The 23,002-nt window shown below is 33.9% G+C and overlaps 3 protein-coding genes across 4 annotated transcripts; 1 reads left to right on the top strand and 2 right to left on the bottom strand.

The window, feature by feature from the left end:
• Nucleotides 1–67: 67 nt before the first annotated feature.
• Nucleotides 68–4,770, bottom strand: LOC108981098. Of its 2 annotated transcripts, XM_018952180.2 has the most exons (8): nucleotides 4,581–4,770; nucleotides 3,658–3,826; nucleotides 3,418–3,516; nucleotides 2,522–2,736; nucleotides 2,243–2,386; nucleotides 1,653–1,870; nucleotides 807–1,065; nucleotides 68–641 (listed from the first exon to the last, which is right to left on the bottom strand). In XM_018952180.2, the coding sequence occupies exons 2-8, from the start codon at nucleotides 3,731–3,733 to the stop codon at nucleotides 513–515; spliced, it is 1,140 nt and encodes a 379-aa protein (XP_018807725.1). In that variant the 5' UTR covers nucleotides 3,734–3,826; nucleotides 4,581–4,770; the 3' UTR covers nucleotides 68–512. The 2 variants fall into 2 exon arrangements, with proteins under 2 accessions (XP_018807725.1, XP_018807727.1); XM_018952182.2 differs by lacking the exons at nucleotides 3,658–3,826; nucleotides 4,581–4,770 and adding an exon at nucleotides 3,045–3,117 and having other exon boundaries at nucleotides 205–641; nucleotides 3,418–3,490.
• An 875-nt stretch (nucleotides 4,771–5,645) lies between these two features.
• Nucleotides 5,646–8,263, bottom strand: LOC108981103 (40S ribosomal protein S13-like). The gene is made up of 5 exons (XM_018952188.2): nucleotides 8,108–8,263; nucleotides 7,905–7,977; nucleotides 6,933–7,071; nucleotides 6,650–6,836; nucleotides 5,646–6,010 (listed from the first exon to the last, which is right to left on the bottom strand). Exons 1-5 carry the CDS (start codon nucleotides 8,128–8,130, stop codon nucleotides 5,977–5,979), a joined length of 456 nt encoding a protein of 151 aa, XP_018807733.1. The 5' UTR covers nucleotides 8,131–8,263; the 3' UTR covers nucleotides 5,646–5,976.
• Nucleotides 8,264–13,941: 5,678 nt separating this feature from the next.
• LOC108981102 (protein NSP-INTERACTING KINASE 2-like) lies at nucleotides 13,942–17,965 on the top strand. The gene is made up of 4 exons (XM_018952187.2): nucleotides 13,942–14,823; nucleotides 15,457–15,717; nucleotides 15,835–16,695; nucleotides 17,210–17,965. The coding sequence occupies exons 1-4, from the start codon at nucleotides 14,394–14,396 to the stop codon at nucleotides 17,689–17,691; spliced, it is 2,034 nt and encodes a 677-aa protein (XP_018807732.2). The 5' UTR covers nucleotides 13,942–14,393; the 3' UTR covers nucleotides 17,692–17,965.
• Nucleotides 17,966–23,002: the final 5,037 nt, after the last annotated feature.

Raw genomic sequence — 23,002 nt, 5'->3', positions numbered from 1 at the left:
AGGCCTTTCGTTACTTCAAAATGTCTAATGAAGTCTGTAAATTTGAAATTGCAGATGGTCTGCTTCAGTTTCCTCTTTTTGACCCGATGGTTAACTAGACGCGATGCAGTTTGCGGTTTTCCAGATTGCAAACGGCAGGAAGAGAAATTTTGTAATCGGCGCTTTTAATACCAAAAACTTCGTTCGTAACACAACCTTAGCTATGGCATATAAAATATATAGCAAGCCTTCTTTGACCACGCAACATCTTCACGAATTGGTTCCAAAATATATATGCCTTGAATAAAAAATAAGTGTTCAAGATGTAAAAGGAAAATACGTTGGTAACAGGAAATCATTATCCATAATCTTGAGCTTCTCTATCATTAAAGCTCCATTTGCTGCCGGCAAAACTGAAATTATACCATGGGTGGATGGATGAAGCAGGCTAGATGGTAGATTTAGCACCACCTCAGTTCCAAACTCGAGTGCAATTGGTTGTTCCACCAATCTAAATCCTTTAAAATCATGCTTTAAAAGTCATACTTTGTTCTCCCACTACTTAAGATGAGACATAACATATTTGATATGTTACCGTACGAACTGAAAAAGTTCCAAGATTCGAGCATTAGCCGTTTCCTCGATCCTTTGAAATGAACAACCTGCATCCAGTAGGTAGATATGAGATAAAATCGTGTTTAACAGCTTCGGCATCTCTTGTCTTTTTTTTTTTTTTTTTTCCAATTTGCTCTTGCAGGACTCAATCTGAGTAAAAATATACTATTTATCTGGTCATCAAGATCATAAGTGGTTATATCACAACATACCTTAACATCCAGGGGCATGCCATGAAATTGACCTGCACCTTCTGGTGGTGTCCAATTGTATATAGCACAAGGTAAAAATAGAACTGAGGCACCGCCAATTTTCTCTAGAAAAACTTGCGCTTTGGTAAATTTTCTTCTGTCAAAGGAAGGGTCAGACATAATAACCCATGCAAGTGCTAACTGGTCCCCAAGCATTCTGGAGGCACTCATGTACTTTGAACCGTAAACTTCCAGTACTTTTTGTAGAAAAAGCTTTGCCCTGCATCCAACTTCACATCTTAATTTCCTCTTACTGTTGCCAAGAAAAGGTGAGAAAAATGAAAGAAAAAAGATGGAGAGAAACAAAGGAAAAAGATGAAACCAACAACAGCGTGGGTATAGTCTGTCGACGGGTCACTTGTAAAAAAAAAAATTAGTCTGTCAACGGGACAGCAAAAAACAATAAATTAAAAAATAATAACAGTCACCATAAATGGTACTGGCAGAGATCTCAAAAGAAATGTTGCAGATGTCATACATGAGATGCAAGAGGTAGTCCTCCCACATGAAGGGCACAACTGACAATATGCAAATAGAGTATGGTCATCAGACCCTCCCTACCCCAGATACACCAGCTTTACTTTCTTTTATTTTCTCAGCAGTAAGATCGCAACTAAAACAGCTTTTTTTCCCAAATAATCAATATGATCATTGTTGAGAGAAGAATGGCGGAACACAATCTATGCAACTGATTCAAATTATTTAACAAGGTCCAGATTTGTTTATGTGCTTTTTCTTCGCTTAGTCGCAACCAACCAAAATGATCATAAAAATAAAAAGTAGACAAAGATAATTCAATTAATGCACCTTAAAATCCCATCTGAGGTTCCCCTCACTGCTATAAATCCTGAATTTAAAGGTTGTGCTTTGTTGTTCCGGAAGGTGAGAGCCAGATGAAAATTTGAATAATCCTGAAATATCTGTCCTAGATCATCAACCACTGCTATATCCGAGTCAGTGAAGATGTAATGACTGATGTGCCCTTCCATATGAGAAAGCTCCTCAAGCCTTGTTTCTAGAAAAGCCTGAATTTCAAAATGAAAAAAGGCACAAAAGAAAGAAAGGCAGAACATGTAAAACTACACATTGGATATAGTAAACAATCATCTCTTTTGATTTGAAATTGTTTTGTGTAAAAACATATATCTTTAATAAGGTCGTGAGGCTGATAAATTGAGAGAAAATGCAAAAAATCATAGGAAACACAAAGTGACCATAAGCATGGGTACAGAGTTATAGGATATAAAGAGCACTTAAGCACAGGGAAAACATAGAAAGTTCAGGATTTTATTTTTAGAAGACGTGGAACAATACTCAGGAAGCGTAGCTATTCATTTTGAAGCATCAACTTGTCTCGCAAATATTGATTTTGAAGAGTAAATGCAGTGTGCACTTACAATGTAAGACCTGATTCGTTGAAGCATCAACTTGTCTCGCGAATATTCATTTTGAATGGGAAGAACGGTGACCATATTTCTGTGCATGCGAAGGTCAGATACCAGGTCGGTAAGAATAATAATGCTGCTCTGGGGCATTCTCACCTGAAGATACAATATGTAAAGGGACTAAAAACTAATTAAAATACTAAAGCTTCAACTGAACTTTGTAATGTTTTTTGGAAGCATTTGAATACGCGCATGTAAAATGATATTGCTAATATTTTACCAGGAAATTACCTGAATAAAGTTAATGAAGACATTCAATATGGCCATTGACCTCTCCACCTTATTATATGAAGAATTCCCAACAGTAACCAAGTTTGATGATCTATCATCTACATGAGTATTTGGGGAAGAATTATGAATGGCAAAAACAGTGACAAAAGCAATAGTTTCTCTGCCTATGGATATATGGGAAGTTGAAGAGTCGGTCTTGTTGAGAGCTTTAATTCCTGCAACATAAATCAAGCGTGAAACATGCATAAGACCCTACAACATAAAAGCAGTGAACTAAATATAGGAATTGAAAGCAAGATTTTCTTAAGTTTAAATAACATTACAACGTATTTTGAGACCAAACCTACATGAATTTACAATTCTTAGAAGGAAACAGATATGATCATTACATTATTTCTATGCAACTCTTTTTTTAATAAGAACATTATCTTTATCCTGTGTAAAGAACAAACAGCTCAAGATAACGACATTAAAAGTGTTCACAAGTCATGTATACCATATTGTTAATATTGAAAAGACCCACTTAGTTTTGTGTGCATGTCCAAAACAAGTTCCAAATGTAAGCTGCACAGGTCATGATTATATCTCAGTCAAATCTGCAACAAGCCAGATCAAATTCCAAGCATCAGCAGGTTTCCTAAAACGTCAAGGTAGTATTGGATTGGGTGTATGAAGGGCGTGTTTTAATGAGGATTATCACCAACTAGCTGATCAGACAATTAATTATACATAACAGGTCAAAAAAGTAAAGCTCAAATGCAAATAAAATCAGATTGATATCATCTACAAAACCATTGACATGATGGCGCTTCAACGATATTCATACATATAAGATCAACAAAATGCGAGGGTATGTTACAAACCCCTATATTATTAAAGACAGGGACTGCAAGAACCTTCACATTGCAAACGATTGGGCAAGCCTTGTCCAGCAGCAGGCCCTAGAACCAGATGATCAGATTTCTTGCTATTTTTCTTCTGATGCAATTCCATTACTGAAAGAGGGAGTAAAAGGTTTAACTCGAAAGGCAGAAAGATAACTAAGTTCATTTATGCCGATCTAATATTAAAATAAAAAACTCAAGGCTCTGCAAACATGTAAACTGAAAAGGAATAGTAGAGGGAGGAAAAATCACCAGAAAACAAATGAGGAAGGAAGAAAATGAGAGGAAGACAAAAGAGAAAACGACGCCACCCACTGCATCTTCTCATGGCTAACAAACCTCCCTAGAGACTTGCTGTCTTAAAGATCTGTTAATTTAAGGTGCTCGTTTGCTGTAACAGTGACCTTGTGCTTTGTTAGGACTGCACGATTAACGGAGTAATAATTAAGAAAATACTTACCTTGATAACATAATGGAAGAGATAAAAATCAAATCAATAAGGGTGAAGTGCAACAAACTCCACGAACAAATTGCCAGATTGGACTAGTGAAACTTTCTGCTAGCTTATAAGAGTCACTTAAAAGTTTAAAAGAACCCCTTTATAATCCTCCCCTCAAAAACAAAGAAATTTCGTTATGTTTTCAAATCACAAACTAACCCACCACTGCATCTATACTTATGAATTCTACGTTTACCCAGAATCCAAAATTTTATTCCAGATCAAATTAAAAGCCTCAACTCGCTGAACCGAGCACTCTCATGGAGCATCAGATCAAGTTAACGGATACCCTTGGCTAATACAGCCTAAAATTAATCAACTTCTCCGTTATTTCTTAGCAAATGAAGAGGATGACTCCGAAGAGCCATATTACGAAAAGATTACAGCATGCCGAGACAAATACATTGGGTTTTTTTTTTTATATTCGAGTGAAGATATGCATTTCCTCCATCCTATTATGAAGTTTTCTTGAGCAGATCCTCAAGTACTTCTGGGTGTTGGAATTTGCGCGTGCATTTTCGTCTGTGATCTCAAGGGGATAGATTCATAGCATAATTTAAGGGGGAAAAAATCACTTTCAGGGCATTAAAAAATTTTCCAAGTTAAATATATAGCTACAAATATGTTAGAAGTGATACGAGAGAAAGTAGTGATTGAGACAGAGAGAGTGACATACCACAGAGAGAGAGAGAGAGAGAGGGGAACAATTTCCGAATCTTGATGCACCAGCGAAGAAATGGGTGAAAAAAGATACGGAGACGGCTCTGCTCCAGTTTTCCTCGGACCGGTTTGCACCGGTTAGTAGAGAGATGAAAAGACTCGTGTAATCAAAAAAATAAGATCCAAAGGCTCAGTTTGCACCAGTAGAGAGATGAAAGACACGCTACTGCCTCTTTAAAACGCAGTTAAAATATTAGCAGTGGCAAACTCTCTTTCTTAAACATTTACCCTACACATTTTAAATATTTAAATATTATTTCTTATTTTATTTTATTTTATTATTATTAAAATTCAATTTATCATTTATACATTACATATTTATTATAGAAAAATATATATATATGGTAAGTGATGATAACAAGTAGAAGTATTCCTTCTTAAAATTGAGCCTACACGATTGTCTCAAATATTTACGCACGTGGTTATAGATATTTCAAAGTCTGCATGTGTCTATTATCTTTATCTTGCAAATGCATTAATTGGGTGTTTCATATTCAAACGCTCATTGTAATAGCTTAACTAGAGCTTCAATCTTGTCCTCGCCAGTCCCACCATGCCCTATGGATATCTCTTACGCACAAGAATAAAACAGTCCAGACACCCTGTTTGGTTGAGGAGAAAATATTGAAAATTTTGCCAAGCAGTAAAAACAAACAATACTTCACCAAAATAGCAACACATCTGATTTTTTTGAGATCGATTCTTCATTCTGAAACAAAAAAGTTGGTAAACTCCAGATAGAAATCCTCTTTTCATGCGAATCCAGAGGTGGTGGGGTTTGTATTCTCAAATTGGAAAATTATTTTCTTAAGTCAGACATTATTTTTAAATCACAAAAACAATTAATCACCGTCAGCGCACCCAAAACCCATCCAAACGGCGTGCGGTCAGCCGCTACTAAAAATCAATTTAACAGCCTCTTCTTACATCGTCGGATTCAACAGCCTGTTAAATCATCTCGAATGCCACTCCGCAACATGACACCACAACGCATATAATAGAACGAGAAAACGAGCCAAAGTTAAGTGGCAATCGGTAGTCAAATTGAAACAACAGAATCCTTTCGAGTCTTTGATGCCCAGTGCTCCCCTTAATCTAGCAAATCTGCTTATCCGAAATGGGTTCCTCTATAATGATGTACTTTTTCAAGAAAGAAGAAAGAACAAGAGTACAAGACATTACTCAAACGCACTCAACTGCCAAATTGTTCAACCATAACAATTATCTGAAGAAAGTTCCTTAATCAAAATCTGATAAAACATAAGAAACTGAAAAACCGAAAACTGAGTTCCTCATCCAAAGAGCACATTCATGGGAGCAGCATTCAAAACTTTTTACCAACCATATTTCCCCTAAGCCACAAGAGTACTAGCGGTGGTAGATTCACTGCCAAAATAACCAGCAAATAACATCTTTTATAAGTAAGAAGAAAGTAATAACATACTCTTGCAAACTGAAGCACATAACAGAAATATAACATTAAATTGAAAACGAAAGTACACGAAGGAAAAGAAGTTTATGTTCAAGTAAGCAACTGATCATCCTTGCAATTCAAAATAAACTGAAGGGAGAAAGAAAAGATTCAGAAAATCGTCAAGCATTACAACCAATTCTGACTAAATCATTTCAAAGAATTGAAAGACCATATACTCTAATCGCTACAACCATTCATTCTTGACTCCATTAATTCAGCAACTTCCTCACACAATGCTCAAAACATTTGTCTCGCACATGCAAATAGTGTTTCAGAAACTAAAATAGCATAGTCCATAGATAAATAAATTGAATGCAGAAGCATTAATGCACAATCAATCAACTACAAGAAATCTGTGTAATAGAAACTAGAACTTTTGCTCAGGAATAACATGTGCAACAGATCAAGGCATACACATTGCTGGCCATCAATAATGCCTCTGCCTGAACAATTCTCTACAACTCTACAGCCTTTTCAGCATTTATATTTAAGAACATTGAGCTTCTCTAATAAGATGGTCATATGAATCGGGAAAAGGTACAGATACTTACTATTTCCATACAGGTGGCAGCTTCTTTGTCTTCTTGTAGTAGCGAGCTAGGCGATGGATCCTGCTCTCAACCAGAATCAACCTAAACTTAGAATCTTTATCCTTCCTGTTTCTCTCCAAATGCTTGCGAATGGAGACTGCTTTCTTGATGAGGTGGTACAGATCCTCAGGAATTTCAGGAGCAAGTCCTGAAAATATGGAAAAAATAATAATGTAAAACCGAACATTTCTCTTCCATTCTAAAAGCAGAACACACACCAGAACAGCATTGAAAATCTACACACCATGGGCCTTCAATATCCGCAAAATCTTGCTCCCTGTAACACTCTTCACCTGAGCAATCCCATGAGAATCACGAAGAATGACACCAATTTGAGATGGTGACAGACCCTTCTTGGCAAACTTGCAGATGTTTTCCTCAACCTGAAGAATCAGAACAGAGCCGATATGCATAAAATGTAATACAATAAATTAATGATCTCTTACACTCAACATGAGCTGACAGCAGTTTAAGCCACAAAGTATCAACAAGCCTGGGACATTCTCACCAACCCTCAGAACATTTGCTAGCATTTCAAAATGTACCCCGTGGTAGAAAACAGATTCTATTACTTGAGTTTTGTAAATTACAGAGTTTTTTGTTAACAATTATCTGTGTTACATTTTCTTTAAGTATCTCATTGTGTTACATTAGAAAGTATTTCCAAGGGGAAAGAAATTTGTCCAAATCACTCTTAAAAGAAGAAATTGATGCGAGTCATTCTTATAACATGAGTTGTTTTATATTCCTCCGATATCTCGTGATATAATTATGACATAACAAGTGGCATAGAAATGCCATAATTTAACACTTTGATAACCATTACGGCAAAACAAATTCAGCTAAACAATGAAGAACTTCAAATAAATCTTCATATTGTAAGAGAATAACATACATCTTTAGTCTCAACGCAGAGAGCATAATACAATAGGATGGGGCAAATTTGTTAATTTAATGAAATTGAGTAAATAAAAAATGTCATAGTTTAACAAGAAGCAAATTTGTCACTGCATTTTCTTGTCAACCAAACTGACATTATCTTCAGCTATTATCGTATTAATGGAAATCAAGTACCCAGAAATTAAATCTAAAGAGCTCAACCCAATAAGGCCTTGTACAAATACTTGTACTTGCTCATTCTCAGCGATCACACGGAAATCCTTTTTAATCCAATCACATTATCACAGATAAATCAAAGGGACAGGGGTCCACTTACATCCTGATAAGAGATCTTCAGCCAGCTCGGTGAAGTCCTCTTGTACGGAAGAGCAGAAGCCGAAATACCCTTACTGATAAAAAATAAAAATAAAATAACCGGAATTAGAGAAAAAAAAAAATCAATCAACTCGACAGTTATACAAAGAGGTTTTACAAGAGTTCATCATAGGATTAACGGAAACCAAATAAGAACGAACGAACCCTCTACTGTGCATGCGACCCATGGTTACAACAATGAGAGTCTCTGTCCGTCACTGTCGCGGTGCCTCTCTCTCTCGTGCTCTAAGACAAGAGAAACCCTAGGTGGAAGAAAGTAAGACACAGGACTCAGGAGGCTAGGGTTTTTATTTGTTTTAGATAATTTGCAAAGGAGTCTTTGGGCTTTGTATATGGTACTTGGCCCAATGAGTATTGTTCGGCTGCCTCTTGGGCCATTGGATGTATAGGTCCAGTTACTGTTCCTAACTCATAAGGCCATTGCACAACCAGCTCCCTTCTTATTAGAGTCGCAACATCGTTTCGATCCACACCTTGGCCCAACCTCTAACCTTCCGCAGGTATGTACTAAGGCCTGTTTATGAAATAGATAGTTTAAAAAAAAATTTTTAAATTAAATAAATTATTATTTTTTAATATTATTATTATTTTTAAATTTAAAAAAAATTTGTAAAAGTGATAATAATGAGATGAGATAAAATACTTTCACTATCTAACATGGTCTAAGTAACTTAGATATTACAACAATTTTTTTTTTATTCGATCTGAAAGCTATACGATAAATTTATCAGAATAATAATAATAATAATAACAAATAATGTTATCAGATATATTTTAGGTTCTCACATTGTATACACAAATTTAAAAGAAAATTGTAAGAAATCTTAATCGATTTAGAGTATAGAAATGGCTTTTTCAGGAAAAAAAATTAATAATAATAATAATTAAACCCAATGAGAAATTTTACTTTACTGGACTGAATCCATCTTATGTTGCCAGTTTATTTATAACAAACAATAATCGAACCGTAGGGAGTATTAGGAAGGAATTGTCTCGAAATTTTCTGTAATTGCCGATGCTTGGTTGATCTGTGCTACGTACGTACTTATTCGTTGTCTTTGCGAAGAAAGGTGCTGTCAAAAGTGGGGATATCCTGTCCCTCTGCAAGGAGCTCGGAAAAAAGTGTAATGGTGGATAAAGAAAGCACGTGATTCTTCCACCTCCTCGATGGTATTGCTTGCTGTTTTCATTGTAATGGCAAATCTACTGTTTTCTTTTCATGCTGATTTGACGGAAAATAGCTCATCACTTGTTATATAGATAAGTCAGAATATTCAACAGATTATAGATTGGCAGATTTGACACTTGTAGCAAAGTCCTTAAGACTACGTACGTACCCCCACAGAAATTAAATGGGATTTTTTCTGTTCATTCATGCACAAATAGTAGGCATCATGGAAAGGCCAGAGAATGAAAGAGATATTTTCAAATACAATAAAAGTGAGTGGAAGTTGGGTCTCCGAACAATTATATTAAATTTAGACAAACTTCATAGTGCATTCTGTCTCACTCTCATGGTTTGTTTGTAGAAGAGAATCAAGCATCCTTTAGTCTCGTTATAATTTGGTTATGCAGTTTAAGTGGAAATAAAATGAAATATTTTATTAAAAATTAAATTATTTATTATATTTTATATGAAAATTCATAAAAATTATAATAATAAAATGAAATAAAATAAAATGATTTTATAAGCAAATGAGCAATCCAGCAAGGATGTTAGAGTATCTGACTTCCTTCAGACAAAAGGTTGCATGATAACCCTTCCATTGTAGTTATAACAAGTTTTGGAATGATTAAAACAGGAAATCCATGTACCCTCAGATTTCTCCTACTGAAAAGATAAAGAGAAAAGGGTAAATTTCCCTGCGTATTTTGGGCTGCAAGATCCTCTAGCACACAAGTTATCTATTAGAACCAGGACTTTTGAATTTAGCTCAGATCGTTATTAACTTATTATAGCAGGTTCGAAGATAACTCTTACTTCAGTGAATTTACCAAAAAAACAAAAATGATATTAATTGCTTGATTTTTATACGAGACTCTGATTGATTTTAACTGTTGCGAAAAAGCTTTATACTTGCACAATCATTGAACCAAACAGTAAGACAGAGGACCTGCAGGGTCTGGATTCCATTGATAACCCTAGCTAGCTAGTGTCCTGGTGTCATCCATTAAATATGAAAATGAAGTACAAAACAGAGTGAATGAGCCCACCACAAAATCAGTCCCATGCATTCACAGCGTTTGAATATATAAATCCTTTCAAATTTAATTCCTTTCGTTTCATTTCATTTTATATTTATAATTTTTTAAAATTTTTATATAAAATATAATTAATTTTTTAATTTTTTAAAATATTAATAATATTAAAAAATATATTTTTTATTTAAATCATCTCGTCTAACTATTGAAAACAATCCTAAAATGTTTCACAGATGCCACTGATGAGCCTGATCCTTCATAAGGATTCCTTCTTCGTCCTTGCAACCAAAAGACAGGCCAGCAAACATATATAAAAGCGATCGAGTTCACATGGATGATGGAGCTACCTACCTTAGTAATTTACTTGTTTTTATTTAAAGAAAAACATGGAAAAAACAGAAAAAAGTTCACATGTTGCTCAAGGATGGTTAATGGGCCATGCAAATATGTTCAAAAAAGATCACAAGACTTGACCATTCCTGTATACAAAGATGAAGTAGTAGTACAGGTACTATTCTTCGTCTTTTTCTCTGCTGCATATCATGTGTTATTCAGCAAGAACACCTCACATGTTTGAACGTACTGTTATGTTTATATGTTTATCTATATCTGTGATCTTCTCTCTCTCCGTGGAGGGAAAGACTAAACAACATTAACGTGTCGGGTTGTCTCGTGATTCATTCTGCAGTTTGGTCCCCTGATAATACTACTCGATCACTATATATTTTGTAATTATTAATAATGATTAATCATATTAATCTGCCATTAACGTGATAATAATTTACCTTTAAAATTCAAATTTTATTTTATTTTATTTTTTAAATTTAACATGTCTTAAACACTGTAAATATACTTTTTCTGAAATAAATGGAAGGGAGAGTGACTCATGTACTGGTGCACGACAAAGCATTTAATTTAATTTTTTCAACAAACTTTTTCCAGTTGATTGAGTTCCCAGTGAATCTAATCATACCATCATGGTATGGGCCAGTACATGACCTTTTTCCTCCCTCCATTCCTTCACGTTAAAGTTAGCTGTGAAAAGCAACATCACGATGATCTGGGAATTGCATCATGTTGGATTTGAAAATGAAAATTTACAGCCATCGCCTATGACTCTCTCTGGTCTCTTTTTATTCAAATTTTCTCCTTATTCATGATCTATTTGGCCGCTTATTATCACGTTTGTTTGTAATTCCCAAAGACAAAATGATTTTATGATCCTCATGCTACGAATTGAGTTCAGACCTTTTTTTTTTTCAAAAGGAATAAGGGGTTTACAGGGAAATATGGTGGTACGGAGTTTGATAATGAGCTATAACTAATGATGCTATTTTATCACGAAAGACTTGAGGGATGTGACCACCCAATACAGCACTGCAGCAGATTGATTTGGTGAAAGAAGTTTGCCAGGAGTGAGATAAATAGTACTCTTCAAACCCATGTTGATTATATAATTTATATTGTATTATATCAAATTGAATAATTAAAATAAGGATAATGTTATGTATAATTAAAATAACAACGCTCACACGTTTATTTTGAAAAAAAAAAATCAACTATTAAAATAATAACCTTTTATATGAGTCTTATATTTATCTGTTTTTTTTTAATTACTGTAAATTTATCATTTTAAAATTATAATATCATCTACCTTAAAAAATAAAAAATCATGGGGTTGCACTGTGAGTGGTGCTAAGAAACGAGTAGCATCATCCCCTTAAAAAAAAAAATTAGGAAAATGATAGAAGAACAACTATACTACGAGTTGTTTGCAACTAACAAAGTTTATTATTTTATTTATTTTGAAATGTTACAAGGACATAAATTTCGAATTAAAGTACAAAAATATTAATGTTTCAATGGGTAGTAGTAATTGAATTGTGATATAGTTGGTGGTGGATTATTGTCCAAAAAATTATAAAATTCAAATTTAGCCTCGTTTGTTTTTATAGATAAGATGAGATGAATTGAAATAAAAATTAAAAGTTAAATAAAATATTGTTAGAATATATTTTTTAATATTATTTTTATTTTAGGATTTGAAAATGTTGAATTGTTTATTTTATTTTGTATGAGAATGTGGAGAAGTTGTAATAATTAGATGAAATGAAATGAGTTAAGAAGTTTCCTGAAAACAAACGAGGCCGGCTAAGTTTGGATTGAAAAACACTCTCAACCTTATGTCGTTTGGATTCGAATATGAGTTGAAATGAATTGAGATGGATTGTGAATAGTAATAAAATAAATTGAGAATAATTGAGATGGACTGTGAATACAAACGAGAACTTTTATAAATTTTCACATAAAATAAAATAAGTAATTTAATTTTTTCAAATCACAAAATAATAATTATATTATAAAAAAAATATTTTATTCAACTTTTAATTTTTATTTTAATTCATCTCATTTCAACTCACTATTCAAAACTAACCTTAAAATTTGAGGAAAAAAAAAAAAAAACTTCCAGCAGGAGATGTTTGCACTTGATGGATATGTATCGAAAATAGCATAGACCTTTTTACGAAGCTTTCACCAACTCACATTTACTTAATTTTCTCAAATTCTTGTTCTTTAGTACGTTATTAATGTTCTTATCCATACAGATCTCAAAAGGTTACATAAAAACAGATCTAAAATTGATTACCACCAACCATCAAACTACGTTTTTGAAAATGTGCAGAGTTATCGAGGAAATTGTATCATATATATATATATATTGTCATGCTCCTCTGTCCTCATTTAAACCTTTTTCTTCTGATTTTTTTTTTCTTTTCACGAGTTTCGTTTCAAAAATTACTACTTTGGGAAGGGGAGAAATAATACAATAAAAAATCTTTGCAACTTATTAACACTATAAATTATTTTTAATTTTTATTATATGAATAATAAATAATGAATAAAAAATTTAAAATAATTTAAAAAGAATAAATTCAAAAAATTTTAAAAAAATTTTAAAAATTTTAAAAAATATAAAATATGAAGTGTGGTGGAGATTATATAACAAAACTCTAATAAGAATGTAGAGTATTAATTCGCTGATATTTTCATTGAAACAATTTGCATCCTTTGCAATATTATCACAAGATTTGGAATTTATATTTTAGTAGCTGACCTTCCTTCCATGTTACCGTTTTGTAATTTTACTTTTATTTAAGATAAGAGTTTTGTTATTTATCATCTTTATATATTATAAATTTTTTTTAAAATTTTTTTTTTGTTTTATTTTTTAAAATTAATTAATTTTATTTATTTATTATTCACATGCCATATATTTGATAAGTGAGAAAAAAATGAAAAAATGAAATGTGATATGTGAATCGCGAGTAAATTCTAACGAAATTGGAAAATAGAGTGATAGGTTTGATTTTTTTGGAAAAAATTACAAAATAAATTAATTATTTGAGGAGAAAAATACTATTTTGTCTATTTTATTTTTCTTCTCATTTTTATATTTTATATATTTTAATATTTTTTATTTAATAATTACGGAAGTGAGTGTATTTATTTTTTTATTTTTTTAAAATATTTTAAAATAATAAAAAAATATGAATAAAAAAAATTTTAAAAAACGATAAGATGTAACGGTGTATTCTGAGCGATAGCACCGCTCGTACGGATAAATCCTTGGATCCGGAAAATAAAAAGAAAAAAAGTTTGTCGATATTTACACCGTAAAAACTGAGAAGAGTTGTGCCGGTGAATCCCAGCAAGCAGTAAACAGTAAGCACACCACCTACTACTGATCAACCTTTCACCGGCTCTTCATTTTGTCTTCTTTAGTTTTAGTTTTATTTCCCTTGCGATGGGATTGGGAGCCTCCTCCTTCAGTTTCACAACTTTCACTCAACCCACGAGAAAAACTCACTCCACGTTCACTTCAAATCCTACACATTTCCCCACGCACCCTGCAAAGCACTAAAAAAACAAGAAAATAGAAAGGCGCAACCACACTTTCCCTCCCATCTTCTTCCAGTTTCCTCCAAACCAAACATGTCTCTCTCGTTCTTCTGAGATTTGAGTTCTCTCTACGATGCTACTCTTGACTTCCAAAATTTGAAACCCAACGTCTCCCCCCCAAAAAAAGAAAGGTAGGACTAGAAAGTCTCCGGACTTTCTCAAATACTTCAAGTTCTCTTTCACTTTTCCCCAGAAAAAATTCCATCAGTTTCTACAAGCCTGTCGAACATTCTCACACTTTTCCATCCCACTTTCCCTCAAAACAATCATGCCTCCTTCCTTCAGCCTCCTCTTCCCTCTCTCCATCCTCTTCCTCTTTTCCTCTCCGACCATTTCCTCACTCACCGAGCTTCCCACTCTCATGGCCATCAAGGCCTCTCTAGACCCTCAACACCAGTTCCTGACTTCATGGTCCCCAAATACTGACCCCTGCAGTGGCTCTTTCGAAGGCGTGGCTTGCGACGAGCAAGGTCTTGTGGCCAATATCTCTTTGCAAGGGAAGGGCCTCTCTGGTACAATACCTGCAGCCTTGGCCGAGCTCAAGAGCTTGACTGGGCTGTACTTGCACTTCAATGCTCTGACTGGAAAAATACCAAAGGAGATTTCCCGGTTGACCCAGCTAAATGATTTGTATCTCAATGTGAATAATCTCTCCGGGGAGATTCCTCACGAGATTGGCAACATGTCTAATCTTCAAGGTTGGTTTTTTATTTTTATTTTCAAATGTTTACATTCCCATTCGGAGCCTGGCGTGATTCTTGAAGGAAATTTGCATTTTTTGGTTATGGCCCTTTATGTTTTTCGAGGGAAAGCTACATTCTTCTACATTTTTTGTTACATTCCTTTGTCGTTTTATCCAGTGCCAACATTTATTCACTCATCATGTAGGGAATTGAATGCCGTGAAAAACTGTTTAGTCTTCAGTTTATTTGGATTTTCTTCAGCATCTTCACTGGCCTGCAGTTAATTATTCGACACCGCTCTGTTTCCTCAGCATGCCATATTTGGGTATTCTTAAGCTTGGGAATTTAGAGGTCTAGCTTTGTGCATTGAAAGCTTCAATCTTTTCTTATTCTTTATCTTCTTTCACAATTTGGTATTTTTTTTTTTTATCTCGTTTGATTCCCTGCGTTGAATTTTACCTGATCTGGCATTTGCATGTCCTGGGTCATTTTTTATGTACTCTAAATTTTGGAGACTCGAGATTAAACTAGAAACTGGGTGCGGTGAATATCTTGTTCAGCGCACTCTCCATCTCATGGTTTTCCCCCAAAACTATACAAATAATTGTAACTGGCAAAATCTCAACCTGTTTTTTACTTTGTTTGCAGTTTTGCAGCTGTGTTACAACAAGTTGACTGGGAGCATACCAACACAGCTAGGAAATTTGTGGAGGCTTAGTGTTCTTGCTTTACAGTATAATCAAATAACCGGTGCAATTCCTGCAAGTTTGGGTGATTTGAAGATGTTAACGAGGTTGGATTTGAGCTTCAATGGGTTTTTTGGTTCAATTCCAGTAAGATTAGTTAATGCTCCCATTCTGGAAGTTCTGAACGTACAAAACAACTCTCTTTCAGGCATCGTCCCTCCAGGTAATAAGATCTCTCTCTGACATGCTCTTGTGCTTTCCGTATTTATGTTTTCTTGGAAAATCAAGGTGGTCGAAAATGTTTATCTTTATTTGAATGGCGTTGTGGATAAAAACTCAGCTCTGAAGAAACTGAATGGCGGATTCCAGTACAAGAACAATCCAGGACTATGCGGCATTGGGTTTTCTGACTTAAATGTTTGCAAACCTACTGACGGTCTAAACACAAATAGACCAGAACCATTTGAACCTGGCAGTGTTTCTACAAAAACTCTCCCGGTGTCAGCGCCCTTAACGTCTGATTGCAGCAAAAACCTGTGTTCAAAACCATCAAAATCCCCACAAGTTGGTATAGTTTTGGGGGTGATTGGGCTTATTATTGCTGTGGCTGTTAGTGGACTATTCACATTTGCATGGTACCGAAGACAAAAGCAGAAAATTGGAAGTACCTTTGACACTTCAGATAGCCGGCTTAGTACTGACCAGGTTAAGGAAGTTTGTAGGAAGAGCGCGTCTCCTCTAATAAGTCTTGAATACTGTAATGGATGGGACCCTCTGTCGAAAGGTCGAAGTGGATTCTCTCAGGAAGTTCTTGAAAGCTTTATGTTCAATTTAGAGGATGTGGAACGTGCAACCCAGTGTTTCTCTGAGGCCAATTTGTTGGGGAAGAGCAATTTCTCCGCTATCTACAAGGGGACACTTAGAGATGGGTCTGTTGTTGCTATAAAGTGCATTGCCAAGACAAGCTGCAAGTCTGATGAAGCTGAATTCTTGAAGGGGCTGAAGATATTGACCTCATTGAAACATGAAAATCTTGTTAGGTTGAGAGGCTTCTGCTGTTCAAAAGGCAGGGGAGAGTGTTTTCTTATCTACGATTTTGTCCCAAATGGCAGTCTATCAGAGTATCTTGATGTTAAGGATGGCAGTGGGAAGGTTCTTGAATGGTCTGCCAGAGTATCTATCATCAATGGTGTTGCCAAAGGTTATTCTAGCTCTGGCTTCCTGCTTGATGAAATTATTATTTGCTGTCACACACACACACACACACACACACACACACACACACACGGGGAACATCTTATGCTTGTTTGATTCTTGCTGTACATTCGGAATTTCTTTATCCACAAGTAACGAACTCTGGTTTTGAAATGCAATTAAAAGCTTGGATGTGGGTGTTTCATAGAGCAGTAATTATAGTTTAATTTAAAATGGTGCTTTTAAGTTTTACAATATTTGTTTAAGCTATTTGAAACATAATTACATTTAATAGGAATTGAATCATTGATACTATCTGATTTTAAAACAAGTTCAAAGTTTTAGCAAAGAACTCCATAGAATTGGCACAATCACCAGCTTGTTTGAGCATATTCCAGGCTGCATTTGTGTTGCTTCCCGAAACTACGCTCAAGAATTATTTGTGTATTTCTGGGGACAGGTAGATTCATTGCCTTGGCTTACATTGTGCATTCTCAAATTTGATGTCCCTTCTTGGTCAGGTATTGGGTATCTGCACAGAAACGGAGGAAACAAACCTGTTATAGTTCACCAGAATATATCGGCTGAGAAAGTGCTCATCGATGGATGGCATAATCCTTTGCTCTCAGACTCAGGCCTGCACAAACTCCTTGCAGATGATGTTGTCTTCTCCATGCTCAAAGTCAGTGCAGCCATGGGATACTTGGCTCCAGAATACACAACCACCGGTCGCTTCACCGAAAAGAGCGATGTATATGCATTTGGTATGATCATATTTCAAATCCTTGCCGGAAAGCGTATAATCACCCAGTCAATTCGCCATGGGGCAGAATCATGCAAATTTGAAGATTTTGTTGACATGAACCTTGAAGGGAAGTTCTCTGAATCAGAAGCAGCAAAACTTGGGAGAATCGCAGTGCTTTGCACCCATGAATTTAGTAACCAACGGCCATCCATGGAAAGTGTGATGCAAGAACTAAGTGGTCCTATTGGCAGTTCTTGATTTTCTCTTCGTGCTTTGGTGTTCAAAGACAAAAAGGAGTGATAGATGATGAAGGCTTTTACTAACTGCTGACTGATGCCCCAGCTCTTAGTTGTTTATGTTTCCTTGTAACAGTAGAGTTATTGCCCTCAATGACTGAAATTGTGAATGGTATGATGCTGGTTCTTGTATGAGCGAGCAGAGGACCTGGAGTGATTTTGATGGAGGAATTTGGCCTTTTATTATTTGTACTAAACTCTTGCTATGTAAAATGTAGGTTTCCTTTTATTTACGAGATTTGTTTTCTTTTTTTCTTTTTTGTTTATTAGCAATACTACTCAAATTAAATGCCCCCATTTCCAAAGCAGCTATTTATTTTTCAAGACGAAACTTAAGACGGGTAAAGGAATGGGCTTAGGCAAGTGGGTAATGCTCCACACGTGAATCTGCCCATTCAGAATCAGATTCCAACACAATTGTAAAATGTAACCCCGACATGTGATTTTGAGAAAACATATTCTAGAACAGGTAATTCCTATCAGAAAATGGACAAAAAATGTCTCTTGGAAACAAAGCCGTCCGGAAAATCCGTGCTATCAACTTCAACCTGAATGTTGTTACTTTTCAATGTCTTTTTTTTTGGCTTTTGTTAATATGGGTCGTTGGAATTTTGGCGTTTTTGATATCTTATTTTACCAATTTGCATCTATCCTTGGGCTCCTCTTATTTATCCCATCTCTGAAAACAAAACTGCCTGCCAAAATATTGTATGGTTTCGCTCTGATACCTGTGAATGTTTCTTGTCCTCTTCATCTTTGATAACTGTTATAACATGTCCTTTCGTATTTCATTTTCGTATCATCCCTCAAAGTAAGATTTCACGATTAAAATATTGTGAGCTCAGAAATTTATGAAAGTTTCTCGTATTCGAAGAAGCTGGTTTGGATAGTGAGATGAGATGTGATAATTTTAGATATGTTGAATAAAATATTATTTTTTAATATTATTATTTTAGAATTTTAAAAAATTGAATTGTTTATTATATTTTTTTTGTAAGTATTTAAAAAAATTGTAATAATGAGATGAGATCAAACCATCTCTAAATCCAAACAGGCTCAAGTGTGCAAGTCCAAGGTTTTAGGTTTTAAGAAAACAAAATTAACAAAAATGAGTCAATATGGTCTGTCACAAAAAAGGGGGTCGAAAAAACGAAAAGAGGAAACTAAAAAGCTAAAAAATAAAATGTCAACGTGAGTAGGAAGTGTTCAAAAAAATTGATATTTAAGGTGTGTAATTTATATTTATTTTTTTAAAAAAATAAATAAATATGAAATCTACTTGAAAAATTATTTATTTAATTATAGAATTCTACTTTCTTTTTAAAGATTATAAAAGATTTGCATTCTCTAGACTGTGTCCAACGTTATTAAAAATTAAAAAGAAAAAGATAAGCAAATCTTTCGGGGTTGAGCTGAAACCTAGTTTTTGAGAAAAGGTCGGAGCAGGCCCTCTCTAATAAGCTCAGGTCCAGACTGCACAATAAATGGGCCGGGATATAAATTGTGCTCAACAACCGGTCGGCCCATTTTGAATTCTTTATTATCCCATTACTTTGCTTTAAGAGTATTAGTAGTGGGCTCAACAAACTTTAACTAAAATTTGATTAGGAAATTTACTTTTATAAATTTAGTTAACTACTTTTCAACAACATCAAATAACAGGCTCAACAAATCTATTACTATTCTGTTAAAATATTGATTTTAAACTTTTTATTTATTTTAATTATAATTTGAATATTTATTCGTTATTAAAAAATTACATATTAATTTTCTAACATTCAAATTATTCCTTAACGGATATAATTTTTTAACGATCTTTTTTTTACAAGGACCATATTCTTTAATTGATATATTTTTTGAACTTTTTCCAAATCACAAATCACAATTTACATTAACATATTAAATCCAATTTCATATTATTTTTTGAAACTTTTTTTATTAGAAGCGTTGCAACTGCGCGCAGAAGTTTCACATAGAGGAAAGCAGCACGAATTTTTCATCTTTTTCACCTTTTCTCTTGAGCGGGAGACCAAAGTAGCAATAAGATATACTTATTTTATTATGAAAATAATATTTAGCCAGCCTCTTTGGCCAGCCAAATAATCTTAAATTATAATTACTATTTATTTATTAAATCTATTACAGTAATTTATTGTGCACCTTAATTAAACCTTGGTTAAATTTTAATTTTATTGAACTCATTACTAATGCTCTAAGAGGTCAATGGAATAAAAAAAATGTTGGATGTTCCAAGCTGAGTACATTTGTGGTCAACATTTTGTACTAACACGCATTTAAAAGCAGAGGCAGTGGCAGACCTACGTTTATCTAAGTGGGGTCATGGCCCCCAAAATGTTTTGAAAAATTAAAATATATTATATTTTTTAATCATAATTTTATAATATATACAGAATTAGTTCTCTCAAAAAATTTATAATTTTTATATACTCTGTAAAATTTAATAAAATTCTAATATACTTATAAATGTCTCTTCAACTTTTTTTCTATAGTTTCAAAATTTTGTATAATTTTTAAATATTGTTTATTTTTAAGAATGTGGTCTCACCAAAATTAAATCAAAATTAAGTTTAAGAGAAATAAGAAACTTATTAATATGGATCTCAAAATTTTTTATTACATAATATTAGGCTTCTTAATATGGAATCTAGAATAAAAATACAAGAAAAATAATTTAAGATTAGTAATCTATATGAAAAATAGTTGAGAGATTTTATCCTCTAGACTTTATTGAGCAAGAAAAAATTTATTTAAGGTCTCTATTATAGTATTATATGCTTAATATGATACGAAAATATATAGAATTTACATGAAACTTAATATATTAGCTAACATACTAGAATGAAATATAACATTTTAAAAGTTCACTCGACAGTTTGTATAAAATAAATAAATTCTAAGTATTTCATTACAAAACTAATAATTTATTAATATTATTTCATGAAACAATATCGTAAAAAATTTAAAATATATATTTAAAAAATTATTTTTACGTGTATATTATAAATTATCGAAATCTAATGTTATATATAATTATGTTTTTATGAGTTTTGAATCTCAAGAGTCAATCTCAGAAAAACTGCTGCTTCTGCCACTGAGCAAAGGGATCTAATGTTAATGGAGATTCAGACTCGTGTATCCGAGAAAGATGGCCGATTTTTCCGTTTCGATCACGAAACCAAGTTCGGGTATTATTGGGGTATGTTCGTAGGTAATAATTTGTTGAGATATATATATATATATATATATATATTTAATATATATAAAAGATGGTTTCTTTAGCTTTAATTTTGAAAAGTCTTTTTTTGTGAACCACTTGATCTCTAATTCAGTAAAACAGAGGCGGCTATAAAATAATTGACTAAAAAATGGAACTTGTCAAGTGGTCATAAAAAAGGTGTTGTAAATTCAACCAATTACATCATAGTCATTAATCAATTTAAAATAAAATAAAATAAAATAAATTTGTTAGCACCATTTCTGACTTTTTTAATTAACAAGCAGAGACGACGTCTTTGGGTTAAAAAAGAATTAATATTATTTGTAGGGCAAGCAAGTGCAAGGGATAAAGGTTTTGACTTGGGGGAAGTCATAGTCACCAGGATCTGTCTATGAACCTAATGATCTTACAACTTGCTCGATTTATATTTTCCTATTACTTAAAAGTGTCTATAAGATGAACAGTAGTGAATAGTACCGTCCAAAACCAAAATCACGCAAAAACGCAAAACCAAAACCACAGCAAAATCAAGCAAGACCGCGTCGCTCTCTCTGCGTCCTCAAAGTAAAATCACGGCAAAATCACGGTAAAATCACAACAAAGTGATCACAAAAATACATACAAAGTGATCACAAAAGCACGGCAAAACCAAGGCAAGACCGCCTCCCTCTCTCTGCATCCTCAAAGCAAAATCACGACAAAATCCCCACAAAATCACAGCAAATTCATCACAAAAATACCACAAAATACAGCAAATTCACCACAAAATTACCACAAAATAAAAAAATCACCAGACAAATCACGGTGGTGGAGGCGAAACTGGCCGTGTGTGAGAGGGAGAGAGCGTGAGAGAGGTGAGGATGCACGGTGGCTCGGCTGGACGTGGGGATGGCTACGAGAGGTGGTCGGTGGCCAAAGGAGGTCCCGGTGGTGGTGCGGTGGCCAGAGGAGGTGGAGCTCCGCCGTGGGTGTGGAGAACCCGTGCAAGAGAGAGGTGGACTTCCTCGGGGCAAACGGCAGGGAGACGGAGGCCGAACTCGCTGGAGGAGGATGGCTGGTGGCAGGGGAGGCTACCGTGGAGGTGGTGGCATCGGAGGACGGCGCACGGCGGCGCAGCAACATTAAGCCCATTCGGGCTGTGCACTACCGAGAGAGAGGAAGAGAGAGCGTGAGAGAGGGAGACCGGTGTGGAGGGACTCGCCGGAATGAGGTGGTGCCGGTGGAAGGGGCGGTGAGACTCACCGGCGCACGGCGGCTCCGGACTGGGCAGTGGAGGAATTGGGTGGGGAGAGCGTACCGCGTACGCTGAAGGAGAGGGAGGAGAGAGAGAAATCGGGGGGAGAAAAGTGAGGGAGGAAGAGAGAGGGGCAAGGGTTTTACGGTAAAATATAAATTTTGGGATCTAAAATTTGTTTAAATTATGCAGATTTTATACACTTTAAAATTAAATAAATAATTTCTATTAAAATTTAGAGATATAATTATAAAATTGTAATATTTATTACTATAATAAATAATTTCTCTTGTTAAAATTTATATATAAATAATTTCTCTTATTAAAACACTGATTTAAATTAATTTAAAATTAAAAATTTATTACTATAATAAATAATTTCTCTTGTTAAAATTTATATATAAATAATTTCTCTTATTAAAACACTGATTTAAATTAATTTAAAATTAAAATAATTAAAATATAAATAACAAATCATATATAAACTATCAAATTTAATTTATAAAATACTAATATTTCATCATTAAATAAATAATCAAATTTTATTATATATTTTTAAGAAATTAATCTCAACCCCTCCTTTTAAATCCTTAGATAAATATTTTAAGTCATTATTAAATATTTTTTAGATATTAAATAGCATATAATACATAAACTATCAAATTTAGTTTATAATCCGAAAATATGTCCTGAATGTATATTTTACTTTTTTTACTTTTCTTTGTTTTTTCATGTATATTTTTAATCATCATAAACATTTTTTAAAAAAATAAAAAATTTACAACATCATTAAAAAATACT

This window comes from Juglans regia, chromosome 7 (genome assembly GCF_001411555.2).
Source record: "Juglans regia cultivar Chandler chromosome 7, Walnut 2.0, whole genome shotgun sequence".
Lineage (NCBI taxonomy): Eukaryota > Viridiplantae > Streptophyta > Magnoliopsida > Fagales > Juglandaceae > Juglans > Juglans regia.
This window is presented reverse-complemented; position numbering and strand designations above follow the sequence as displayed.